The sequence below is a fragment of the Quercus robur genome, chromosome 8 (assembly GCF_932294415.1).
Source record: "Quercus robur chromosome 8, dhQueRobu3.1, whole genome shotgun sequence".
In the NCBI taxonomy this organism is placed as follows: Eukaryota; Viridiplantae; Streptophyta; class Magnoliopsida; order Fagales; family Fagaceae; genus Quercus; species Quercus robur.
In genome coordinates this window covers 25,525,902-25,550,687 of record NC_065541.1, presented here as the reverse complement: position 1 = coordinate 25,550,687, position 24,786 = coordinate 25,525,902, and the positions used below count along the sequence as shown (strand labels likewise).

Here is a 24,786-nt window from a genome sequence, read left to right as displayed (position 1 = left end):
TTTATTTTAGTTTTAGTATAATATTGAGTCCTATCTATGTGCGACCCACCGAGTTATAAGAAGCCACGCGTTAACACTGGAGTCTTTTTTTTTTTTTTTAATAAAAAACCCATGAAACTAACCCAAGTCGGACTCGGGTCCAAGTCCAATCCTATCCAAATAAGGTGTTGACCCATCCAGCCGAAACCAATCTGGGTCCAACCCATATTCAGAGATCGGGTTATGTCTCTTTTCAGGTTGTCTCACATTCCAACCCGGACCCTCCCTTCGGACTCGTCCTCGAACTCTACACACAGGTTACAGGACACTGCTTCTGCTACTACCTCTACCTCTGTAAGACCCAATTTTCCTCTTTTTTTATCATTTACTTCCATTAATCTTTTAGCTTTTTTTTTTCTTTATTGAGTTCTCATATTAATTGAATTTTGTTAATTGGATGATTGTTTGGTAGACCCACTTTTTTTTTTTTTTTTTTTAATTATTATTTTGATTTACATGCTGAATTTATGGCTGTAGAAAAATTAGGAGCTAAGATTGTGGTCCTTTGTGTTTTGTTTTGTGAATGCCTTTATCTGGGTTTTGGATTTTGTTTATGAAAATTGGAGGATAATTTGTTTTTTAAGGTTAGCAACTTAGGTAAGCATAATTTGTTTTGAGGCTTTGATCCGAATTATGAGAGGGTCTTTCCATGCGGCTTGAATGACCCATTAGTTTCATGATTTGCTTTTGATCAAGTGCAGGCAAACACATTGGTTTTTGTTCTATTCCACTTGAGATGTGTACGTCAAATTATGGTTATTAGGAAGCTTGAATTTGAAATTAGAATCGTTATTTTTTTTCTTTTTTTCTTTTTTTGGTGAAAAATTACTACCGTGTTTTGATAATATGAATTTCTGTCTTTCTTCTTCTCCTCTCTCTCTTAAATATGTTTTTCTTGTTCACAATCCGAATTTGTTCGTGGTTTATGAATCTGGAGAATCTTGTTGAAGTTCTGATCCCGTGTGTGTGTATATTTATACACTTTTTTTTTTTATTTGGCAAGTTACACTCATAGTCCTAGGTTGCCTTTTGAGCTAGAGCTCATTGACCTGTTATGTCATTATAAAATCACTTGAAGGCATGCATATTGGGTCAGGGTTAATTGGGACACTTATTTCATTTGTGATGTATGTGAAATCACACCGGTGGAGTGTAGGCTCTCTCTCTCTCTGTTTATTTTTTGGAAGGCAGGTGTTGTGTCTACCTAGCTCTAGGTGTTATGATCTAAACTCATGCTTTTTTTTTTTTTTTTTGATAAGTAAGAATGTTATATATACGAACAGCTACTCTATGCATGAAAAACATAGAGCAAACCTAGAAAATACAAGAAGAACAAAACAGAGAGAAAACAAAAAAGAAAACCAGACAACATATAATTACAAAAGAGAAAGAGAACTAAGAAAAGAAGGGAGAGAATCACTAGTCGTAAATCCCCATGCCCAAGACCAATCAAAAAGAGTCCCACTAAAAGAAGCAAGCATCTGATCACCGGAACTATCCAAATTCTCAAAAGTCCACTAATTCCGTTCCTTCCAAATACACTATAGGATGCACAACGGAACTAAGTTTCAAATCTGAGACAAATGCTTCCCCAACTAATTCCACCAGCCAAAAAGCAAATCTGGGATCGATCTAAGTATAACCCAAGACAAACCAAAATTTATTAAGGCAAAGCTCCACGACCGATGAGCCATCTCACAATGAAGAAGTAATTAGTCTACCGTCTCTCCACAATGTCGGCACATAATGCACCAGTCTACAAAATCCAATCCCCTCAATCTCAAGTTATCACCCGTTAGGATCTTATTCCAAGCTACACACCAAACAAAAAAAGAAACCCGTCTAGGTGCCTTTACTCTCCATATATCTTTCCAAGGAAAGACAATTGAGGGAGAATCCTGCAATTTGTTATAATATGACCGGATGTCAAACTCCCCATTAGGTTTCAACATCCATCTCATCCGGTCTCCAACATCCAGTGGAGGAGTATTAGCTCCCAATATACGAAGAAAATGCAGCCCTTCATCCATCTCCCAATCATTAAGTTGATGCGGGAGACGCAAGAAGATTATTATTTAGTATTATTTATGTTTGCAAGTCAATTGTATTTTTATGTTTTAGGTACTATTAGTTTATTGGGCTATTATTATTTTAATTTGGAAGTAAGGTTATTTTTGTAATAAGGCAATTAGGGTTTCCTAGCCAATTAGAACTAAGGTTTAGCAATCCTTTATAAGCAACCTATTATACTCCTTGAGAAGATAGTTGATATTTTGATGGATGAAAAAATGGCCGTTTGGTCTCTCTTTTGATTTGGTGCTGACTCCAAGTCTATCTTAGATGCTGACTCCTAGTGGTTTCTCCGCTTGGTGCTGACTCTAAGCAAGGCCAAGGTGCTGACTCTTAGGTCATATTTTTTATTTTTCCGTTATTTTAGTTTTGTTCTGGTTGTCCTGCGTCAGTTTTGGTATTAGAGCATACATTGATCGGTGTTTCTTTACATGCATACCCAAAAAAAAAAAAAAAAAAACCAAGTCTAGGCCTTCACTCTAGTCCATGTGGATGCATTGGTTTTTTCCATTGGTGTTCAAACTTCAAACAGTGAAGCTTTATTTGGTTAATGCCATGACAATCCCTTCTTTAGTGGGCCGTACTTAACAAGTAAAGTTGGCAAAAATCTTTTTGCCCAGTGAGCTATGGTAATATTAAAAGCACCTTATTTTGGATGGTTGTAATAATTATCCACGAGATTTTGTCAACTGGATGAATGGGATGAAGCAATTCTTTGAGCAAGCAAATTTTGTAGATAACGAAAAGGTTAGGTATGCCAAATTGAAGTTAAGGGGTAAAGCACAAAGGTTTTGAGAGAATCTTGAATATTTTTGCTATATGAGGTATGAACCTGCCATTAGTGTGTGGGAAGATATGAAATAAAAGTTTTGTGATGAGTATTTGTCATCATACTATCGAGCTAAGTATCTACCCCAATCTCAGTGTGGTACTTTTCAAGTTGAAGCAAATACGATAAATCCTCATCCTCATCCCATTTCATGTCCTCAAAGCACTTTTGAACAATCTATTAAGGAATTATCTACTAAGGAATTAAAGGAATTATCTATAAAGCTCATGAAAAATGTTCAAGATAGGATTGCTCAGATGAAGCAAAAGAAGACTCAAACAGATTCAATTGTGAAACCAAGGATACTTGATCACAATGAACTTATTGTTGCCCCAATAAAAGACAACATTGATGATGATATCTTGGTCATGGAGAATCCTCCAGCAACACCAAAGCCTAATGTTGACACAGACGTACATGCCTTGACAAGTGTTGCTTTAACATACGTGCAAGGAAATGAATCTATTGAAGAGCAGCAAGGTGAAAGAGATGGTGTCTAAAGAGAGTATTATGTTAGAGGGTGCACATGATGTGATATTGGAAGCTAATGAATCTGCTTTTGATCAGCCTTCCATGGTGCATGAAGACAAACAGTTTGCTAAAGTGGAGAAAGTGGATAACATAGTGCTTCCAATGGTTCAAGATAAGATTATGTTGATTCCACACATTGATTTTGTTATTCCAGAAGAGTTTGACATGGTGGAATTCAAGGTTTTTCTTTTCTCTATGCTCCTTAGGGTGATTCCAGACTTGAAGCAAGTGTTACTTGTCAGCATCCTAATCCTTCAACGCTTTAGAACTCGAGGTCGAGTTTTCTCCAATCAGAGGAGAATGATGCGGGAGACGCAAGAAGATTATTATTTAGTATTATTTATGTTTGCAAGTCAATTGTATTTTTATGTTTTAGGTCTTATTAGTTTATTGGGCTATTAGTATTTTAATTTGGAAGTAAGGTTATTTTTGTAATAAGGCAATTAGGGTTTCCTAGCGTTGAGAACTAGAGTTTAGCAATCTTTTATAAACAATCTATTGTACTCACGTCTCCTACTCACGTCTCCTTCTTGGAAAGGTATTTGGAAGGTTAAGGCTCCTACTCATGTCTCCTTCTTCGTTTGGACTGCGGCTTGGGAGAAGATTCTTACAGGAGATATTTTGCGGTATAGAGGATTCGATTTTGTAGATTGGTGCATTTTGTGCCGTTGTAATGGGGAGTCGGTGAATCATTTGCTTCTCCATTGTGACAAAGCTTATCTGTTGTGGAGCATGGTTTTTAGATCCTTTGGGATTTCTTGGGTTTTGCCAAGATCGGTTGCAGATATGCTTTTAGGTTGGTGGAGTTGGTTTGGAAAGCATTCTTCTGTTGTTTGGAATCTAGCTCCGTTGTGCCTAATGTGGTGTATTTGGAGGGAGCGTAATTGGCGTACTTTTGAGGATAGGGACAAGTCTGATGACCAGCTGCTCGCTTACTTTAGTGGCTCTCTTTTTGATTGGTCTAGGGCTTGGGGACTCACCTCTAGTGATTCTATCCTTATGTTCCTTAGTTCTCTTCTCTGTAATTAATTTGCTTTTTGTTGTCTCCGTTTGTTTTCTTTTTTCTTCTTCTCCTCTCTTTTTGTTTGTTTCCTTCTCTGTAATCTCTGTTCTGCCTTGTGTTTTCATGAGGTAGCTTTTAATATATATCTTTCTTACTTATCAAAAAAAAAAAATCTATTGTACTCTTTGAGGAGATAGTTGATATTTTGATGAATGAAAAAATGGTTGTTTGGTCTCTCTTTTGGTCTGGTGCTGACTCCAGGTCTACTCTAGGTGCTGACTCCAAGCAAGGCTGAGATGTTAACTCCTAGGTCATATATTTTATTTTTCCGTTATTTCAGTTTTATTCTGGTTGTCTTGCTTCTAGAATAAAACGAACATCCCAAATTCTTCTATCCTCCGCCCCCTGCCTTGACAAAGAAGCTTTTACAGATGCCTCCTTATCAATGGCAATACCATATAGTCTTAGGAAAGCCAATTGGAAAGGTTGATCCCCATACCACCCATCTTGCCAAAATTTCACTCTATTCCCCAACCCAACAACAAACTGACAATTTTTGCTAAAATCCTCCCATCCCATACGAATACCTATCCACGAACCACACCCATTAACTCCCCTACCTAGCTTTAAGGTCCATCCCCCCCATTCTTCCCCATATTTTGAAACTACCACTCTCCTCCATAACCAATCCTCTTCCTTCCCAAACCGCCACAACCATTTCCCCAATAAGGCCTTATTGAAAGTAGTAAGTTTTCTTATCCCCAAGCCACCGTTAGCTATAGGCACACGAACTTTATCCCATCCTACCAGATGAGTCTTGCTATCATCCCATAGAAAATCCCGTTGCAACTTTTCAATTTTATAAACCGCATAAGTAGGAATGGTGAATAGAGATAAAAAAAATAGGTAGGAAGACTAGATAACGTACTCTTGAGTAACATCAATCAACTTCCTTTAGACAAATACAACTTCTTCCAGCCGGCTAATTTCTGCTCACTTTTTTCCAAAATGGGATTCCAAATTGAAGGGAAGTTGTGCGAAGCCCCCAACGGCATGCCAAGATAAGACATAGGCAAAGTTCCAACACTACAGCCCAAAATTTCAGCCAGGGCATGCACATCATCAACCTCCCCTATTGGAACCATTTCACTCTTGTGCACATTGACCTTCAAACCTGTTACCGCCTGAAAACTGAGTAACAACAACTGAATATGAAGAATTTGCTCCACATCTGCATCACAAAATAGGATAGTATCGTTTGCAAACAATAGATGTGAAACACTTTCCCCACCACCCCTCCTACCCTCAACTTTAAAACCATGGATCAAGCCAGCTCCCTCCACTCTTCTTAACATCATACTGAACACCTCCATCAAAATCAAAAATAGCATAGGCGATAGCGGATCCCCTTGTCTTAAACCCCTTGAACTACCAAAAAAATCAACTGGAGATCTATTAATCAAAATAGAGAATTGAACTGTGGATATACAAGTACGGATCCACTTACACCACTTCACTCCAAAACCCATTCTATTCAACAAATCCAGCAAAGCCTCCCAATTCACATGATCGTAGGCCTTCTCAATATCAAGTTTACAAATAACTCTAGGAGCCCTACTCTTCCCTTGGCTATCCACACACTCATTCGCAATAAGAACCAAGTCAAGGATTTGTCTCCCACTCACAAAGCTATTCTGAGTCTCAGAAATCAATTGATCTAAAACCACTCTCAAACGATTTGCCAAAACCTTAGCCAAGATTTTATACACACTCCCCACCAAGCTAATAGGCCGGAAATCTCTAATATTATAGGCGTCATTCTTTTTAGGAATTAAAGCAATGAAGGTAGCATTAAGGGATTTTTCAAACTTACATACGTGTGATTAAATTGTGTCTTAGTCTTAGAAAAGGATTGGAAGAATTTAAATGACAGGAGAGATCTACGTCCCATTATGTAACTTGTAGGTCTAATCGACCTCCAATGCAACATAGCTCAATTAAGCCATAACGGCAACTAATTAGGTTTGGCTTGATTAGTTCCCTTTTAACTAATTTGAATTCCTGCATGTATCTTTCTTATGTCTTCTTGACATCTCTATTTTTGGTACTTCTACCTACATTACATGGATTGAAAAAAAAAAAAAAAAATTGTTTTGAAGTTCTAATATTCTTAGAGTTTATTTGCTTGTTGCTTGATGCAAATTTTATCAAGTTTAGGCACATATTATGGGTTTAGGGTAGTTGACCTTGGTCTATATCATGGATTATACATAAAAAAAAGTTGGGTAACTTCTATCAAGCTCACTTGAGGTTTTACAAAATGACACCCAACCAAAAGAAAATATTGGACAAAATGACATAACTCTATTGAGGTATGTATAAATGTGACAAAGAAGGCCATAGCTGATTTTTCTAATGAAATATTTCATTTTAAAAAAAAAAATTTCCCACCCAAACTATGGACGAAATGATACTTCCCTCTTGAGGTTTGTATTAATGAATAGGAATCTTTTCCTAAAAATGGAATATTCCATTAAGGAAGTAACAGTGAGAGAGGGATTCTAAGAAGCATGGATACGGGTACGAGTACGACATGACAATTCGGCAATTTTTGAAAACATAGGTTACGACATGGTGGCGATACGTATATTAATTAATTATTAAATGTATTTTTTATTTATTTTTGGGTGATGCCAAAATTTGTAGTTGAGCTTCTAGCTTGCTAGCAAGATCAATTTGGTCGTCAGCGGAATGGTCACATTTGGATGATTATCCCACATTGTTTGATGTGGTGCATTTGGAGAGAGAAATAGCAGAAGTTTTGAAGATTCTGAGCATTCTATGCCTGATCTCAAATTATTCTTTTTCCGAACATTTATTGGACTAGCTGACTGCCTTGAGGAATCTGTCCTTTTCTATTGTTGATTTATTAGATTTATGCAATTTTTGTAATTGATTATTTTACCCCAGTATATTTCCTGTATACCTGGGTGACTCCTTTTTTTATATATATATATTTTTGTTACTTATCCAAAAAAAAAGTGTTTTTATTTTTATATATTGTTAAGCATTTATTTTTCATAAATACATATACATATACATATATATATATATATATTGTTAAACAAATATCAATTTAAGAGCAATAATGGATACTAAAGTTACTCCATGGCTATTAAATGATGTTTTAGAATACAATTATTATTATTATTTTTTTAAATCCAATGGTGACTATTGATGACTAGATGACTTCTGCGCTGCCTCAGCCACCCCACCTCCACGCTCACCCCCAGCCAACACCACCTCCATCTCTTTTTCCCTTCCTACCACCTTCACATATTCCTTCACCCTCTCCTTTTTCTTTCTTGTTCCCACCACAGTTTCCATCACCTTTTGGTTTTCTCCCATGCCCCCATTTTTTTCCTCTACTTCAACATTGCCTATCCCACTCCCACCACCTCAGTTGTCTAACCCTTCTCTTCTTTGCCTAACTTTCCTTCACAATCACCTTCACTGCCTAGCCCTCCTTTAGTGCCTAAACCTACATTCTTATCTACTGCCCCTCTATCCCTACCAAATATTTCCACCAAACCATCCTCATACTTTATCCCACCGACATCTTTGTTTGATCATGGAAGCAGCAAGTGATCTTTTCATATTAATGCAAAAAATTTCTCTCTTTCTTTTGATGGTGGGCAGTCTGATACGTTTGCTCATGAGAGTAATGTCATGAGTTCTATTTGGGTAGGACGTAAAGGCATGGAATGGATTCTTTCTTGTTTTGCCGATATATGTGATTGGGTTCTGGGGAATGATTTCCTTTGTAAGTGACTCCAGGAAAATAATAAAAATAATAAGTTGTTGGAATTTTGTGGTAGATCGAATAAGGCTGGCCTCTTTGTGGTTATAGCGGTTTATTATGGTCGAGCTCGTCAAGGTTGTGTGATACTAGAAAGCTCTAACCGTTCTAGCTGGTCTTCGTTTCAGAAAGAGTTAGGCAATTTCTTATCCTGTGAAGAATTAAGGCTGTTGGTTGGGGTGACTCTAGAAAATGCTGGCAGTGTTGGTTTGGCAGCCAGTGGCGGCCAGAATGGGCAAAACATGCTTAATTATGGGACCAAAGGAATTCAAGGAATTTTGAAAATTTGGGAGTCAATTGGGTTGAAATGTGATTCATGGCTATTTTACCGTTAATAGTTCTGTTATAAGTGGTAGACCCACACGTGTATTTATTTTTTAAGTTGAATATTGAAAATTTGGCTCTAAGAATTTTTAAACCTTAGGATGGGAAACTCACTATCAATCCTGAAGATAGTGGAGGGTCCAATAATGAAGGTGGACCTGTGGTTTTTTCTGGGCAAGAAGAGTCTCAGTGGTCCAATACTAAAGGTGGGCTTGTTTTAACTCCTAGGCACGGTGCAACCCATCCTTCGGTTGATTCAACAAGTGATCAAGATATTCATAACTCATCAAGATATTCAATACCATAAATGGATCATTCTTTGTTTGATTCTATTTTACTACATCATTAAATTAGTCTCATTTTGGGGTTCATATATTTTGTTATGATGAATTTCCACAATGGTATAAATTGTTATGGATAAATTAATCTTTTTTTTAATTTATTTGGTGAATTTTAAAAAATTGCTTATGTTGGTTCGATGTGCCTCAAGTTTTGAATTTTGATCCTCCTGCCTTATTTGTATTTTTCTGTTTTAATTCTTGGTCAAATTATATCCTAAATGTTTGTATAAATGATAGTCCTCACATTTCTATAAATGCAATAGATAAGTCCATGCTCTCTCACATATTTACTTCCCTAACGAAATATTCACTTTTTTATCAAAATATTTCTACTCGTTTGTACAATCTCGAGGGGCCAGTTCGGCATGGGGGATTGGGTATAAGAAACTTGAGAATATTCAATCAAGCTTTATTAGAGAAATGGTTGTGGAGATATGGGACTAAGAGGGTACATCTTTGGAGGGTTATTGAGGCTAAGTATGAAAACAAATTCGGGGGGGGGGGGGGGGGGGGGTGGGGGTTGGTGTTCTCTCTCTATGGTGTGAGCCTTTGGTCTGACGGGGATGGGTCGATGTTTTCCCAGTTTCTTCAATTTGATGTGGGGGATGGTTCTAGAGTGAAGTTTTGGCATGGCGTGTGTTGTGGTGATTGCCCACCTAAGGTGGTTTTCTCGGAGTTATTTAGTATCACTCATCATAAAGAATCCATGATATATGACGTTCATAGCTTTCCATTGTGATGTTCATTTTTCTAGATTGGTCCAAGATTGGGAGTTGGAGCCTCTAGTTGCTTTTTTGGATCTTATCTATTCCAAGCCTATTAGGGGGGAGGGTACGGATAGACCCTGTTGGAGACTTGCCAAGAGCAGGGATTTTGATGTTTGTAGTTACTATCACTCCTTGTCCGCTCCTAATAGCATGTCTTTCCTGTGGATATTGCTGTGGTGTTCGAAAGTCCCACCTAAGGTGGCCTTCTTTTCTTGGGCAGGTTCTCTAGGGAAAATTTAACCCTTGACATTCTCTGGAAGAGAGGTATTATCGTTTTTGATTGGTGCTGCATGTGTAAGAGGTGTGGGGAGTTTGTGGACCACCTCTCCTACATTGTCCTATAGTTTATGAGCCGTGGACAATGGTGTTCTGTTTATTTGGGCTCCAATGGGTTATGCCAAAGAGGTTTATTTATTTGTTCGCAGCTTGGCGAGGATCTTTTGGAAGGCATAGAAATATAGCCTTTTGGGAAGGCTGTGCTACATTGCGTATCATGGTGCCTTTGGCAAGAGCTGAATGCCAGAAGTTTTGAGGGTTGTGAATGGTCTATCCTTGATGTTAAAGCCTTCTTCCTCCATACCTTGTTAGATTGGAATGTTGCTTTTCACCCTTCTCCTTGTTTTTACTCTTTTAGATTTGGTTGAGTATTTTAGTTTGAGAGTTATTTGTATTTCTCCTTAAGTACACCCCTGTTGTACCTAGTTTGATCCTTTTTTTAATAAATTTTCATTACTTATTAAAAAAAAAAAAACAAACCTTGAGGGAGAGTGTCATTTATACAAACCTCAAGGGAGGGGAGTGTCATTTCGTCCATAGTCTAGGTTTTTTATTTTATTTTATTTTAATAAAAATTTCATTTGAAAAGTCAAGAGTGGACTTATTTGTTACATTTATAGAAACCTCAAGGGGAGTATCTTTGGTAAAAAATTTGGGGGGCGTTGTTTTGATAAATCTCAAGGGAGATTGTTGTAATTTACTCTCTTTTTTTTATTTTTTTGGTAAGATACAAACACATGTTGCATATAGTGGGTTTTGAACTCATGACCTTACCCTTCACCATTCATATGAAGGGAGGATGTGCTATTTGTGCTAGAGCTCATTGGTTTCTTGTGACCTATTTGTTTTAGATTTTTTCCTTGATATTGGTAATTTTTTTTTTATTGCTTTTATTATATGTCCATGAGCAACTAAACTAACAATGTTTTTGCCTGTTAAAATTTGTCTTCCTTTAGAATAGTGTTCTAGAGTGCTTGTGTAGGTGCCTGAGTACATTACTTGTGTATAAAGGACCATGTAATTCCTATTTCTAATAAGGATTTTTTACTTATAATAAAAAAAGAAAAAAGAAAAAAGAAAAAAGAATAGTGTTTGAGTTTTTTTTTATTGGTAAGTTACACGTGCACTCAATAGATTTTGAACTTACAACCTTGTCCTCCTCCATCTACCCTTGTGGGAAGGGGAAGTGCCATTTGAGCCATAGCTCACTGGCTTGTGCTCTAGAGCACATTCTTACATTGTGATTATTTTACATTCATGTTATGATATGTATTTCTTAGTTGCCTCATTTTTAACTTCATACTCAAGCAGGATTATTTCCTTTGTTGCCTTTGGATTGATATTATTATGTTCATGCTTACTATGTTGATGTTTAATTAGTGAGGGATGGGCCTATTGTGGATGATTGGTTCTTGTGGCCATAGTGCATGCATATCATGTGTGGCGTGAAGTTATCTCGTCGTATGCATTATTGACCTTATTGATTGACAGTGGTGAGAAAGGAATGACTGCTTGTGTGCTTGTATGTTTTGACTGTGTAGACAAATTGTGGGGGAACATGGGAAGTTATTTATTGTGCGCTCAAGATCTTTTGGCATCTTGTTGGATATAAACAACTTAAGCATAGCTATAGGCCAATAGTGAAGGTCTATGACTGTGCATCCAACCTCTTTGTCAAAATTCTGCTCGTTTAAGACTTGTATGCTTACTGTTATTATGGTAACTGATAATAACCTAGAATGATCTTCTTATGCCTGCCTTATAAATGCGAAAGCCAAATATGCGTTGGCTTGTGATGAATTGATATATGAAATGTAAATAGTGTCTTTTATTTCTTCCGTGATTCTTATTTCATTTTCTGACTCTTCAAGTTTTGTGTGAACTGTACACTAAACACAGCCAGTCATAGGGGTATACTAACATGAAGTAATCCATCAAGGTGATTATTGGTGCATTTGGTTGTATAGACTATCTGTTTTCTGAAAATAGTAACATTCAGGAAGATTAGAACATAATATGATTGCCAAAAGTTTTTATTTTTTATTTTTAATCTCTTGGCTAGCTTTGATGTAGAGTGCTTTAATTGTTATAATGTATTCTTATACTAGTCGGTAGGGAAGGGATAAACAGAAATCATTAATAATAATAGGGATATTAATGCTTATATTAAGATCTTATAACTTGTAGTGGGATTGGATTTTTTGCATCTATAATTTTTAAACCATATGGCATCTCCTCCCACTGTAAATAATAAGAAGAGGGTGAGATCAAAGGTTGAATCCAATATACGTGCATGCTTGCATGAGTTGTACTTGCCTATTAATAGAAAGAAAAGGTGTAGGAGGATTGAAATTTTTGTTAATGCTTGGTACTCCCAAAATGTGGAGAGATTACAAAAGTGTTTCTTTGGTATGGCATTTGCAACTTTTTAGGTGAGAGAAGTGTTGGAAATATAAAAATTGTTGAGGACTTGTCATGAGAAACTCATGTTATTCCTGCATAACTCCTTTGGCAACAATGGCTGAAGTGATAATATGGGACATGCTTGTCGTTTAGCTGGCTGCGGCAGTGGGAATATTTTCATTATTAGAGATTACATTACATCATGCACCGTTAGATTTTTGAGCCAATGGAGTTTTTGTTTCATTTTTGATAGGTAACCTTAGAGTGAAGGAGTTTTTGTTCTCATGTAGAAAGGTGACTTGTAGGGGCTTCTGTGTGTGTTTGGTATTGGTTGGTATAACAGATTGGATTAGATATAAAACAACTTATTCCATCCTGGATTGAATTCAATTTAAAAGAATTGCTATGCTTCATTGCTGATAGTTTGTCACTAACAGTAAAATTAATGTGTGTTTGGTATAGCTTATTTTGGTGAGATAAAAATAAGCTAGGGTTGACTAAAAGCTGTACCTAAAAAGAAGTGAGACTGTAAAAGGCTGTGCCTAAAGAAAATATATTGGCTTAATTTATTAATTAGGCTGTAACAAACGCACATAGTAGGAAGTGTATCTGTAATTAATGGTGGTTCATCATTGCCATGGCAGCTGCTGGCCATTGACGGTGAATTCTAGTGGCTCATGAAGGTGGCCCGTGGTAATCCTGAGACCATAAACAGTGGCCTTAAGGTAACCACTGTTTTCAATAAAATTATTCTTACTTATATATTAAAAAATAGTTATATTAGAAATAATGAACATCTCGTACACAGGAGGCATACTAGATGTAAGAATAGCTAAATTTTAAAAGTACAATGATCTAGGAACTCCAAAAAGTTTGAGAAAGAAAACTTCCCTGGAGCTGATGACCACTAGAACAAAGTTTTTGTAAAATGCAGTTTCAAATCCGGTGTTGACCACTCTCTCCATTCAATGCTTCTGGCATTTCTCTCCCTTCAAATACACCACATAAAATAGTGAGGAATGACCTTCCAAATCTCACTATTATGACGTCACCCAAAATAACCTTGCCAAGTTGCTGGTAAATCCACCACCCTCCCTAGCATCACCCACTTAACCCTGAAAAGAGCAAAAACCATATTCTGTATCTCCTTAGCAATAGGGAAATGAAGCAGCAGATGATCCACTCTCTCCAGCCCTCTTCCACAATGAACACCAGCTCATGAGGACAATGTTGCACTTCCTCAAATTATTTGCTGAATGTATTTTTCACAATGAGGCAGCCCAAAGAAAGAATGCTGTCCTTGTTGGGACTTTAGGCCTTGTTTGGTTTGGAGGATGGAAATGTGAGGAGGACTGAAAAGTGAGAGTATAAAAAAAGATTTTATTTTTCCACCATGTATATTTGGTTGGGAGGATGGAAAAGTGGAAAGATGGAAAACTAATATAAAATTCTTTTGTTTGATTGAGAAGAAAAATGAGAGGATGGAAAAAATAGTTAGTATAATTGTACTTTTATGCCCCTATCAATAAATCATTTTTTTAAATAGTTATATAGAAAATAAGAAGAAAAGATAGAGATATAAAAGAAAGAAGGATGAAGGAAAAGAAGCAACATAATGTGGCCATGTGTGGGTTGTTGATTTGGAGAGATTGGGCATTTGTGTAATTTTCTTTTCAAGCCCCCATATCCTCTGTATTTTCTCTCCAAATTGGAGAGATTGGTTTTTGGTGGAAAACACTTGAGACCCACCATTTTCTGCCACTTACCAAATAGTGGAAAATGCAAGTTTTCTCCCCCACTTTTCCTTCCTCCTTTTCTATCCGCCCACTTTTTCCCCCAAACATTAGGCTTCCAGATGCCTTTCCAAGGGAATGTCACATCTTCTCAATGGGCTAAAACTCTATAATACAAACAAACCTCAAAACCTTTTTGAGTAGATGGTTTCCAACTTAGTTTATCATCTCCAAAACCCTGCACTTCAATGGAATTCCTACTGGACAGACTCATTGTGATATCTCAAATGATCCGCTACTAGAGCTTCCTTATCCTAGCAATTCTAAATAACTCATGGAATGACTCCCCAAGGGGTTCACCACCACACTAGGTATCAAGCTATAACTTTGTTCTTGTACCATCACCTACCTCAAACTTAATGAATTGAGAAAATTTAGTCCTCCCCTTTTGAATATACTTCCACAAACTAACCCCATACGACTCTCTGTCATCTTTCGTGCACCAACCACCCCCAATAGGTTCGTACTTTTGATCTACTACCCACCTCCACAATGCCCCCTTTCCTCACTATACTGCCACAACCGTTTCCCTAATAAAGCTTTATTAAATAAATAGAGGTTTTGAACAACTAGTTCCCCAATTTGGTATTGAGTATGAATTTTGTCCCAATTCACCAAGTGAAATTTGGATTCCTTACCCAAGCCTTTCCAAAGAAAATCTCGCTGTAATCTATTTGATTGGATACATCTGCAAGAATTGGAAACAAAGACAAAAAATATGTTAGTAAAATTGTAAGAGTACTTTTGAGCAGGGTAAGTCTACCTCCCTTTGACAAATACATCCATTTCCATTATGCTAATCTCCTCTCCATCTTCTCCAAAACAAAATTCCAAATAGTTCTTGCTTTGAATTTGGCACCCAAAGCAAGGCCTAAATATTTCATTAGGGATAAGGTTTACTCCTCTTATATCTTTTTATTGGATGTAAATTTTGAAAATATGGTATGTTGGATTGCATGTTCTTTATGTTTTTAACACGCATGTCAAATTTCGATCAAATTGGATGTTATTTATCATTCAATCAATGAACTTATTTTTTATGCATAATATTTTATCACAAAAACTTGAAATTTAAACATGTCATTGATGACATAGCTATTAATCATTGATTTTCTTGAAATTTTGCAAGCATAAAGAATATAATAAGAACATGTAATTCAGCAGTTAGATTTTTAAAATTCACATCCAATAAAAAGATATAGGAAGAGTTTTTGAGGGTTTTTCTCCAAATTAGTTTGGAGAGAAACCTTTTGAAAGAAGCTGTTTTGCATTCCAAAATATTTACCAATCCTGCCAAATTTGTCACATCTGAAATCCCCAACAGGAACCAGGTCTGATTTGCCCACATAAACTTTCAGACCCAAAATAGCTTCAAACCAAGTAAACAGAATTTTTTTTTTTTTTAATAGGTAAGTAAACAGAAATTGCAGATGCCAACTCTGTCTTGATTCAGCTTCACAGAAAATCAGTGTATCATCTGCAAATAGAAGGTGAGAAATTATGAGGTCATTGTTCTTCCTATTGTCAACTTTAAATCTGGACAAAAGACATCCTATTGCCTTATCCATCATTCTACTCAATGCCTTCATGACTATTACAAAAAGCAAAGGGAACAATGGATCACCCTGATGTAATCCTTTGGTGCTCTCCAAAAAGCCACACTGACTTCTGTTAACTAAGACAGAAGGCATACAATGGAGATGTAAAAAGAAATACATCGCCTCCATTTCTCTGGAAAACCACACCTAGGCAGTATGTGAGGAGGGAGAGTTGATTAATAAAATTATTGAATGTTTTAAGCATAGAGGCATGTTGGCTTTTGTGTGTTCATTTCGTTCTCTGCTTTGCTTCTTCTTTTCTTTCTCTGTTACTGTTTACGGATACTGTTCATACAGCCCTTGAACATCATAAAAGCTTCTCTAATTCTTCTTCTTTTCAACCCCAAATCAAGCCATTTCTTTTATCCATCAAAACCCTAAATTTCCACATACTAACTTCTACCAAATAGTTCTCAAATAACTCATCAAATCACCTTTTTATTCTTAACACAACCTCATAACCCTAAGAGATAAAAGAAAAAAAAGGTTTGCTGTTAAAATTTTGTTCCGCCAACTGCTAGACAAAATATTTCATAAGAGATAATGGTGACTAACGTAGAATTAGAGTCCTAATATAAGGATTTTTCTCAAGATTACGAACCAATCAAAGAAGACTTTGAACCATTTATGTGAAAAGGTAAATTCAATAGAAGCAGGGCTGGAAGACTTATCAGCTATGAAAGAAACTTTGGATAAGCTGGAAGTTGCTGTTTTGGCTAAAGTGTCTGGGTGGGGTCGTGTATCGGTGTGGTTTACTCTCCAAGGGTGGGTCCAAAGGGCCTTGCCTTGGTGGGGATCCACTTTATAAAAAAAAAAGAAAAACAATCTTGGTAGAATCGCAACTTATCAAGAACTTAGATATTCTAAGTAGCCTACTTCATCCCACCCTTGTTGACAAAAATTGCACCCATTACCACTTCAAAAATTGATGGATGCAGTGCCAACAACTTACTGCCGCAGCAGCCTCAATTGCATATTGGTTCAGTACCTCAAAGAGGCTGTCATATCAGAGTGGCTGAGATATCAGTGGGTTGGAGAAGAATTTTTTGTTCAAATCATAGAATGCACTGAACACCCACCCACTTCCCACACCAACCCCCCCCCCCCCCCCAAAAAAAAAAAAAAAAAAAAAAGAAGAAGAAGAAAGAAAGGAACTTTTAAAACCTTCAATGATCCTAATAAATTCCAATTACAGCTATGAAGCTTTGAAGGTCTCAGCTGGGTTGGTTGACCAAGTCTCTTGGTTAGAGTATAAAAGACCTGGCCCAAAATTTTTTATTTAGGTTTTGGGGTTGGGTTGGCTGGGTAGAGGGATTGAGGCCTTGTTCTGAAGCACTCAACATGGCTCTCTCAATGGATTGAAGAACAAGAATTGAAAAGGGAGAGAAAAAAAATTTAAAAGGATTCTACTCTACAAGAATGGACTGAAGAACAAGAATTGAATAGGGAGAGAGAGAATTTAAAAAGATTCTACTCTACAAGGTATTGAGGACATTTTCAAAATTGTCAATGACAATTGTCAAATTTAATTTTTGGTGAAACTGTCAGTGAAGATTATTAAGGAATTAACTGATTGATGGTTTGATTTTTGGTTTGCTCCTGTCAAGTATCCAGTACATCGGTTTCTCCAGCTGGATTATAAAGTGATGGATTTAGGGTAGAATTTACTCATGTGCTTTGCTTAGTCCTGCAATTTATTCTGAAGTGATTTTCTATTGTAATTTGGGTGGTTCCACCACTTGCATCTCTTTGAAATAGAGCATTCTAATCATGGGTTCATCTTTAAAGAAATTTATTGTTTTTCAAAAGAATCACAACTTCGTTGGGTTGTCAATATTCAAGGTTCATAAGATTTATGTGCTAGGAGTATTTGCTTATTTGTATCCACTTCATTGTGCAGACTTCAGTAAAACTCAAGCCTATGTGATGGAAATATCAAATGATTTAGCTGTGAAGAAACCAAAGAGGTTGACATCTGTTGTTTGGAATCACTTTGAGAGGGTCAGAAAGGCTGACATTTGTTATGCTGTTTGTATACATTGTAACAAGAGACTTAGTGGATCAAGTAATAGTGGAACGACACATCTAAGAAACCACTTGATGCGATGTCTAAAAAGATCATCAACTATTGATGTGTCTCAACTACTTGCAGCAAAGAGAAGGAAAAAAGATACGACTGTGAGCCTTGCAAATATCAGTTTTGATGAAGGACAGAGAAAAGATGACTATATTAAGCCAACAATTTTGAAATTTGATCAGGAACAGAAAAAGGATGAAATTTTTAACCTTGGAAGTGGTAGGTTTGACCAAGAGAGGAGTCGGATTGATCTTGCTCGCATGATTATAGTACATGGTTACCCATTGGCCATGGTTGACCATGTTGGATTCAAAGTATTTGTCAAGAATCTTCAGCCATTGTTTGAGGTTGTGCCAAATAGTTCTGTTGAGCAAGCTTGTATGGAAATTTATGGGAAAGAGAAACTGAAAGTGTATGAGACTATAAATAAATTGCATGGCAGAATTAACCTTTCCGTTGAAATGTGGTCTTCACCAGAAAATGTTGAGTACTTGTGTTTGACAGCACATTATATTGATGAGGGTTGGAAACTGCAGAAAAAGATTCTGAGTTTTGTCACACTTGATTCTTCTCATACTGAAGACATGCTTTCTGAAGTGATTAATAAGTGCCTGATGGACTGGGATGTTGACCGTAAGTTGTTTGCCTTGACATTTGATAATTGTTCCACGGATGATGACATCGTCATAAGAATTAAAGAACAAATCTCTCATAAAAGGCCTCTTTTGAGTACTGGTCAGTTGTATGATGTGCGATCTGCTGCACACGTTCTAAACTCAATTGTTCAAGATGCTATGGAAGCATTGCGAGAGGTGACCCAAAAGATTAGAGCAAGTGTCAAATATGTTAAAAGTTCACAGGTAACACAAGGAAAGTTTAATGAGATTTCACAAGAAGTTGGAATCAACAGTGAGAAAAAGTTGCTTTTCGATTGTCCAATTCAATGGAACTCAACATATCTCATGCTTGAAACGGCCTTAGAATACAGGGGTGCATTTTCTCTCTTGCCAGAGCACGATCCTGACTACATATCAGCTCTATCTGATACAGAGTGGGAATGGGCTAGTTCTGTTACTGGTTACTTAAAACTTTTTCTTGAAATCACTAATGTATTTTCTGGCAACAAATTCCCAACTGCGAATATGTATTTTCCTGAGGTATGTGATGTTCACATCCAATTGATAGAATGGTGCAAGAGCCCAGATAATTTTCTTAGTTCCATGGCAGTGAAGATGAAGGCCAAGTTTGATAAATATTGGAGCAAGTGCAGTTTGGCTTTGGCAGTAGCAGCAATCTTAGATCCTCGATTCAAAATGAAGTTAGTTGAATATTACTATTCTCAGATTTATGGTAGTACTGCTTTGGATCGTATCAAGGAAGTTTCTGATGGTATAAAGGAACTTTTCAATGCATACTCTATCTGCTCAACATTGGTTGATCAAGGTTCAGCTTTGCCTGGTAGCAGCTTACCTAGTACTAGTAATGACACTAGAGATAGACTAAGGGGTTTCGACAAATTTCTTCATGAGACTTCTCAGAGTCAAAATGCAATATCGGACTTGGATAAATATTTAGAGGAACCAGTATTTCCTCGTAATTGTGATTTCAACATATTGAATTGGTGGAAAGTTCATATGCCAAGGTACCCTATCCTGTCCATGATGGCACGTGACGTTCTTGGGACTCCTATGTCGACTGTGGCACCTGAGTCGGCATTTAACATTGGAGGTAGAGTGCTTGATCATTGTAGAAGTTCGTTGGATGCAAATACTCGACAGGCTTTGATATGCACACAAGATTGGCTGCGGATGGAACCAGGGGGTATGTGCACCAAATTTTAACTACGCATATTTGAATTTTACTTTGATCCATTTTAATTGGTAGTTTATTTCTATTAATCTTCTATTCTCCTGTATCAGATGTCAATTCATCCTCAAGCCTTTCTCCCCTACCGCTTCTCATTGAACCAAGTTAATTTGTCTAGGTATGTTTCTGTTGGTTTTGTAATCATGCATTCTCCCCAAAATATCTACTTTTGTGGTGTCAACTATGTAAGTGCAATCAACTTATTTTTGGTTTGATGGTATTGTCATGCAAGGTTAATGGAACCGTTCGGCTGATATGCTAGCGTCTGATTGTTTTGTTTACACTCGGGCCTTATTCTAGAAGCTCATGTGGTGTTAATCAAATCTATATTTCTTTTGAATGTTCATATGTCACAATTAGATAAATTGCTGAGTACTTTTAGTTGTTTATTAAGAAGCAATGTACATTTTATGAGAGCAATTAGATCCTTACAATTATGCTTAAATTAGAGGGACCCTCTCTCTCTCTCTCTCCAAAGAAAAGCTTCTTCACCCCTTCCATATATTTCTCCAGGTGTGAGCTCTTGCTTTCAGGATGTGTATCCTCTCCCTTTTTATTGAAACTAGTTGCGGACCTGCACATTGTGCAAGATAATTTTTTTAGGGTCGTTTTATTATTATTATTATTATGCAATTTGGACTAAATTTAATGAAGAGTAATGCATTTCATAATCATATTTATCACAACATAAATTTTTATTATTGTAGAATTGTTTTATTTAATTTTTAAAACATTAATTCTATCATAGTCGGTTGACTAATTTGTACATCTAGTCAATCGAACACATTTTGCATGTTACATATAATTCTTCATTTCCATAAAGGGGCATTTACAATCACAATGACTTACTCCAATATTTTTGCATTCTTGGTTATTTGGGATGTAAAATGTGTTTAATTCAAAAGTTGCATGTCAAACGATTTGCTTACTGTTTTGGAGCAGTTGTTTTCCATTTGGTTGATTTATAATCGATAACAATTGTTGTTTTCCCTCATCATTCAATTCATATAACAAATGTTAAATGGGGATTCTCTGGTACCAATAGTAACAGTAATCAAAGGAAATATTGTGGTCTTCTCAAAAAAAAAAAAAAAAAAAAAGAAAAAAAAAGAAAAAGAAATATTGTGGACATTGTATGCTTCTATCATAGAAGTTGGATGTCGACAATCCAATAGCACGTGGAAACATGTATGCGATTTTTAATATATAAGCATGGGTTATTTTACTTGTAACAAATGGTAAATGAGAACTTTGTACTACCGCATTGTTTGTTTTGAAGTAAAATATTTTCAAACGAAATATATTTTACATGTAAAACATTTTTAGTAAAATAATTTCAGGTATTTGGTATGACAAATAAAATTTTCAAGCAAACTATCAAAACCGACGGCTCACCACTACAGCCACTAGTGCGCGAAGTTTGGTGACTAGACTGCTAGAACCAAAAGTTAGAGTAATGGCTCATGCGACCAAACTATTGACAATCACTGTCGAAGAGGTATTTTCGGTGACTGAACTACCAACTTTGGTCAACAAAACATCTTAGGTTACTAAACATTAGGCATCGATTGTGATGCGACATCTTTGGCCATTGGATTGTCGACACTATTTGCCGATGAGGCATCTCTAGCCATCAAGCTGCCATCATCAATTGCCAATGAGGCGTATCTTGCCACCAGACCGCCAACACATCGCGAAGCAGAGTCATCTACCATTGGATTGTTGGCATTGATCACTGAAGCAAAGTCTCTAGACACTGGATTGCCGACGCCAGTCATGGAACGCAATCACCAAACACTGGACTGATGACACTTGTCGCCGAAGTAGAGTCTCTGACCATTAAACCATTGTCACCAGTCACTAGAGAGAAGTCTTCGGCCACAACCGCCATAATCGGTTTTTGGAGTGAAGTCCCCAACCACTAGATCGCCAACATTGGTCGCTGAAGCAATATCTTTGGCCATCAGACCAGTGACTTAGTGACCAGATGGGGAAGGGGAAGCCAACGTGTTTGTGGAAAATATTTTACCAAATTTTCAAAGGTAAAACATTTTACAACTTTTTATAAAGGATTTTACGGCCAACGAAAAATATTTTACAAGTTTGACTATATTTTACCTAGAAACACTTGAAAATAGGAAAATATTTTCCAGAAATATTTTACTTCAAAATAAATGGCGCAAAATTGAAATACTGTGGACAATCTTTGATTCTATAGATGTTGAAAATTAAAATTTTTTACCTTGTCTTAATGTTGCTTAAAAACTTTGGCGATTCTCTTCCAATAATTGTGAAAATTTCAAGTTGCAATTCAAAAGGTAATTCATGTTTTATGTTCTTGCTTTTATTGTGTAGTTGTATTGATTTAGGTTGTAATTTATAAAATGTATGGGATATTAAATGTAGTGTTTGTGTGCGATTTATGTAGTAGTGATTGTTGTAGTTGTTAACAATTGGTTTTACATTGTTTTAAGTTAATAAAAACCTTATATATACCTTTTTTAAATAATAAGAAAACATTTACATATATTTTTTTAATGTGAATCTTTACATATACCTTCAGTAAACTTTATACATTTCACTTCCTTAGATGCATAAAAATAGAGACTACTATTCAATAATGATAATGACTAATTAGTTTTATCATTTTTTTGTGATTTATTTATAACATTTCTTACAATTATCATATATTTATTGGCTAATGATTTGCATAACAAAAACATTAAATGAGAAGTAGAACCGTTCATTAGATTTTTAAAATTCATGGAGTATGAAGATTATAAAACATTTAATTTTATATATATATATATATATATATATATATATAAGGTAAATATGTTTTTATATAATGAGATTTTATAAATAAGGTAAAATGAAATTTCAAAAAATAGGATTTTAAAAATTTCCAACTTTATTTCTTATGTAATCTATATTTATCATTTACTATATATAATAGCAGAAGCTAAGAAAAAGTTGATTCCTATAATTAAGGAGGTGCTGCTGTGTAGGAAAAGTGACTATCTAAAATTCAGCCACGTTTAAGTTAAAAGGCGATAAATTACATTGTTTGGTAACACTACAACAGCGTTTAAAATCCTCCCATTATAAATAACAAAAAATAACGAGTTAAAATTAAAGAGTACACATAAATAGAAATAGAGAGGCGATGAAATCGAGAGAGAGACTATGAAGACACGAAGAAAGAAACAGGAAAAGAGAGAGGCGATGAAGACATGGTGAAAGAAACAAAAAAAAAAGAGAGGCAATTCGGCCTTTGCCAGTCCCCTCGCCATACTCCGACCACTAGAACTGCAGACACACAGTCTCTTCCGTTCTAATTCTCCTTTTCCTTCGACAAATTCAACCGTTCTCTCTGTCTTTCTTAAAATCAAAAACCCTAACCATTGAGTTCTCTTTCCACCAGCCCAGACTCCACCCATAAACCGCCGGGAAAAACCCCACTTAAAACATCAAGCGGTTGGAAGTAAAGCCTCAATCCCAACCAACTCAATTAAAAGGAAAAAAAAAATCAAAAACTTCCATTGCCCATGTATGCATAGTTTGCAATCAGAGAACGTCTTTCAATTTCTCTACTAGTTAGTTTTCTCTTTACTTTTCAGTTTGTGCATTAATTATGATAAGGTTTCATAATTTGGCTAGATTCTTTTTTTATTTAACTTTCTGGGTTATATTTTTTATTAAGGTATTTGAGTTGGATTTGGTTTTGTTTTGGGTATTTGGTTAAATTGATGTGTGGGTATCTATTTAATGTGTCCAATTAAAAATAGAGCAATAGATTATTCTACAAAAAAAATATATAAGCCACACGAACAGGGTAGGAGTAAAAAATGGCAATTGGGCTTTTTCCTTATCTAGGTATTTTAGAAGCATTAACGTGGATCTCTTTGAGGGATGCTATTATGATCTAGGTTTTTCGATTAGGAGTAGTTTTGTTTAATTAGTTTAAATAGATGGGTTAGATTTGGGTTTGAGAAATTTTGGTTAGAAGTTGTTTTGTTTAGGGTATCTGACTTTGCTTAAATTGGTTTTAAGTATCTAGAATCGATTTTGCCCATTTGGGTCACTTTTATTTTGAACTAGCCGCGAATTCGCGCGTTGCGCATGATAATTATTTTTATGGTAGTTTTATTAAAAAAAATTTACAATTTAAACTAATCTAATAATGAGTAATGTATTTCATAATTATATTTTTATTTATTATAGGAACAATCCAAAACACCAAAATAAGTAAACTAAAAAAAATTAATAAAACCTAACAATGATTAATTGAATCAATATTAGGATAAAATTTTGTTTTTGATAATCTATTAAGGTTATTTTCTTTGTAGAAATTATAATTTCGGCCACCCAAAACATGTTATCAAATAAACAATTATTAGCAAAATCTAATAATTAAATTTCTATACATGCATAGTTATTAAATAATAATAATAATAATAAAATTGCAAAAGTTAAAATTTGCCACCTATCCGATTATTTTCGTTTGGCTAACCTTTGCTTTTCTTTAAATAAATGGCATTATAGAGTACTTCTAATACAACTATTAAGAGTACTTTGTCCACCACAAAGAATTAGAAAATAAACAAAAATTAGTAAAATCTCATAGTTTAATATCTAAATTGAACACTATAAAAAATCATGCTATGTAACAGAATAAATACCAAATCATGCTATGTAATAGAATAATATTATATTTTTATATGCTATATTTAATTCTTTAGAACGCAATAGGATAACATTTAACAATCAAAGAGGAAAAAAAAAAAAAAAAAAAAAAACAATTTAAAAAACAAAACTAAATCACAATTTAAAAAACAAAACTAAATCACATTAACCCAAAATAGAGTTTTAAAGAATATAAAAAATTATCAACCTAAAGTAGAGATGCAAGAAAAATAAAAAAATCCACCAAAAAATTTAGAGAGAGAGAGAGAGAGAGAGAGAGAGAGAGAGAGAGAGAACCTTTTTTTTGTGAGGGAAAACTATGCA

The 24,786-nt window shown here is 35.6% G+C and overlaps 1 protein-coding gene across 1 annotated transcript; it reads left to right on the top strand.

Annotated features, from left to right (window-relative positions):
* The first annotated feature begins 152 nt into the window (after positions 1–152).
* On the top strand, positions 153–20,221 carry LOC126695092 (zinc finger BED domain-containing protein RICESLEEPER 1-like). Its single transcript, XM_050391709.1, has 4 exons — positions 153–333; positions 17,734–19,731; positions 19,830–19,894; positions 20,009–20,221. The coding sequence occupies exons 2-3, from the start codon at positions 17,760–17,762 to the stop codon at positions 19,883–19,885; spliced, it is 2,028 nt and encodes a 675-aa protein (XP_050247666.1). The 5' UTR covers positions 153–333; positions 17,734–17,759; the 3' UTR covers positions 19,886–19,894; positions 20,009–20,221.
* The last annotated feature ends 4,565 nt before the right edge of the window (positions 20,222–24,786 follow it).

Excerpts from the sequence above, each read along its gene's own strand:
- LOC126695092 (XM_050391709.1), top strand. The coding sequence starts at position 17,760 with ATGGAAATATCAAATGATTTAGCTGTGAAGAAACCAAAGAGGTTGACA. Across the intron at positions 19,732-19,829 it reads GCTGCGGATGGAACCAGGGG|ATGTCAATTCATCCTCAAGC; the intron begins GTATGTGCACCA and ends CTCCTGTATCAG.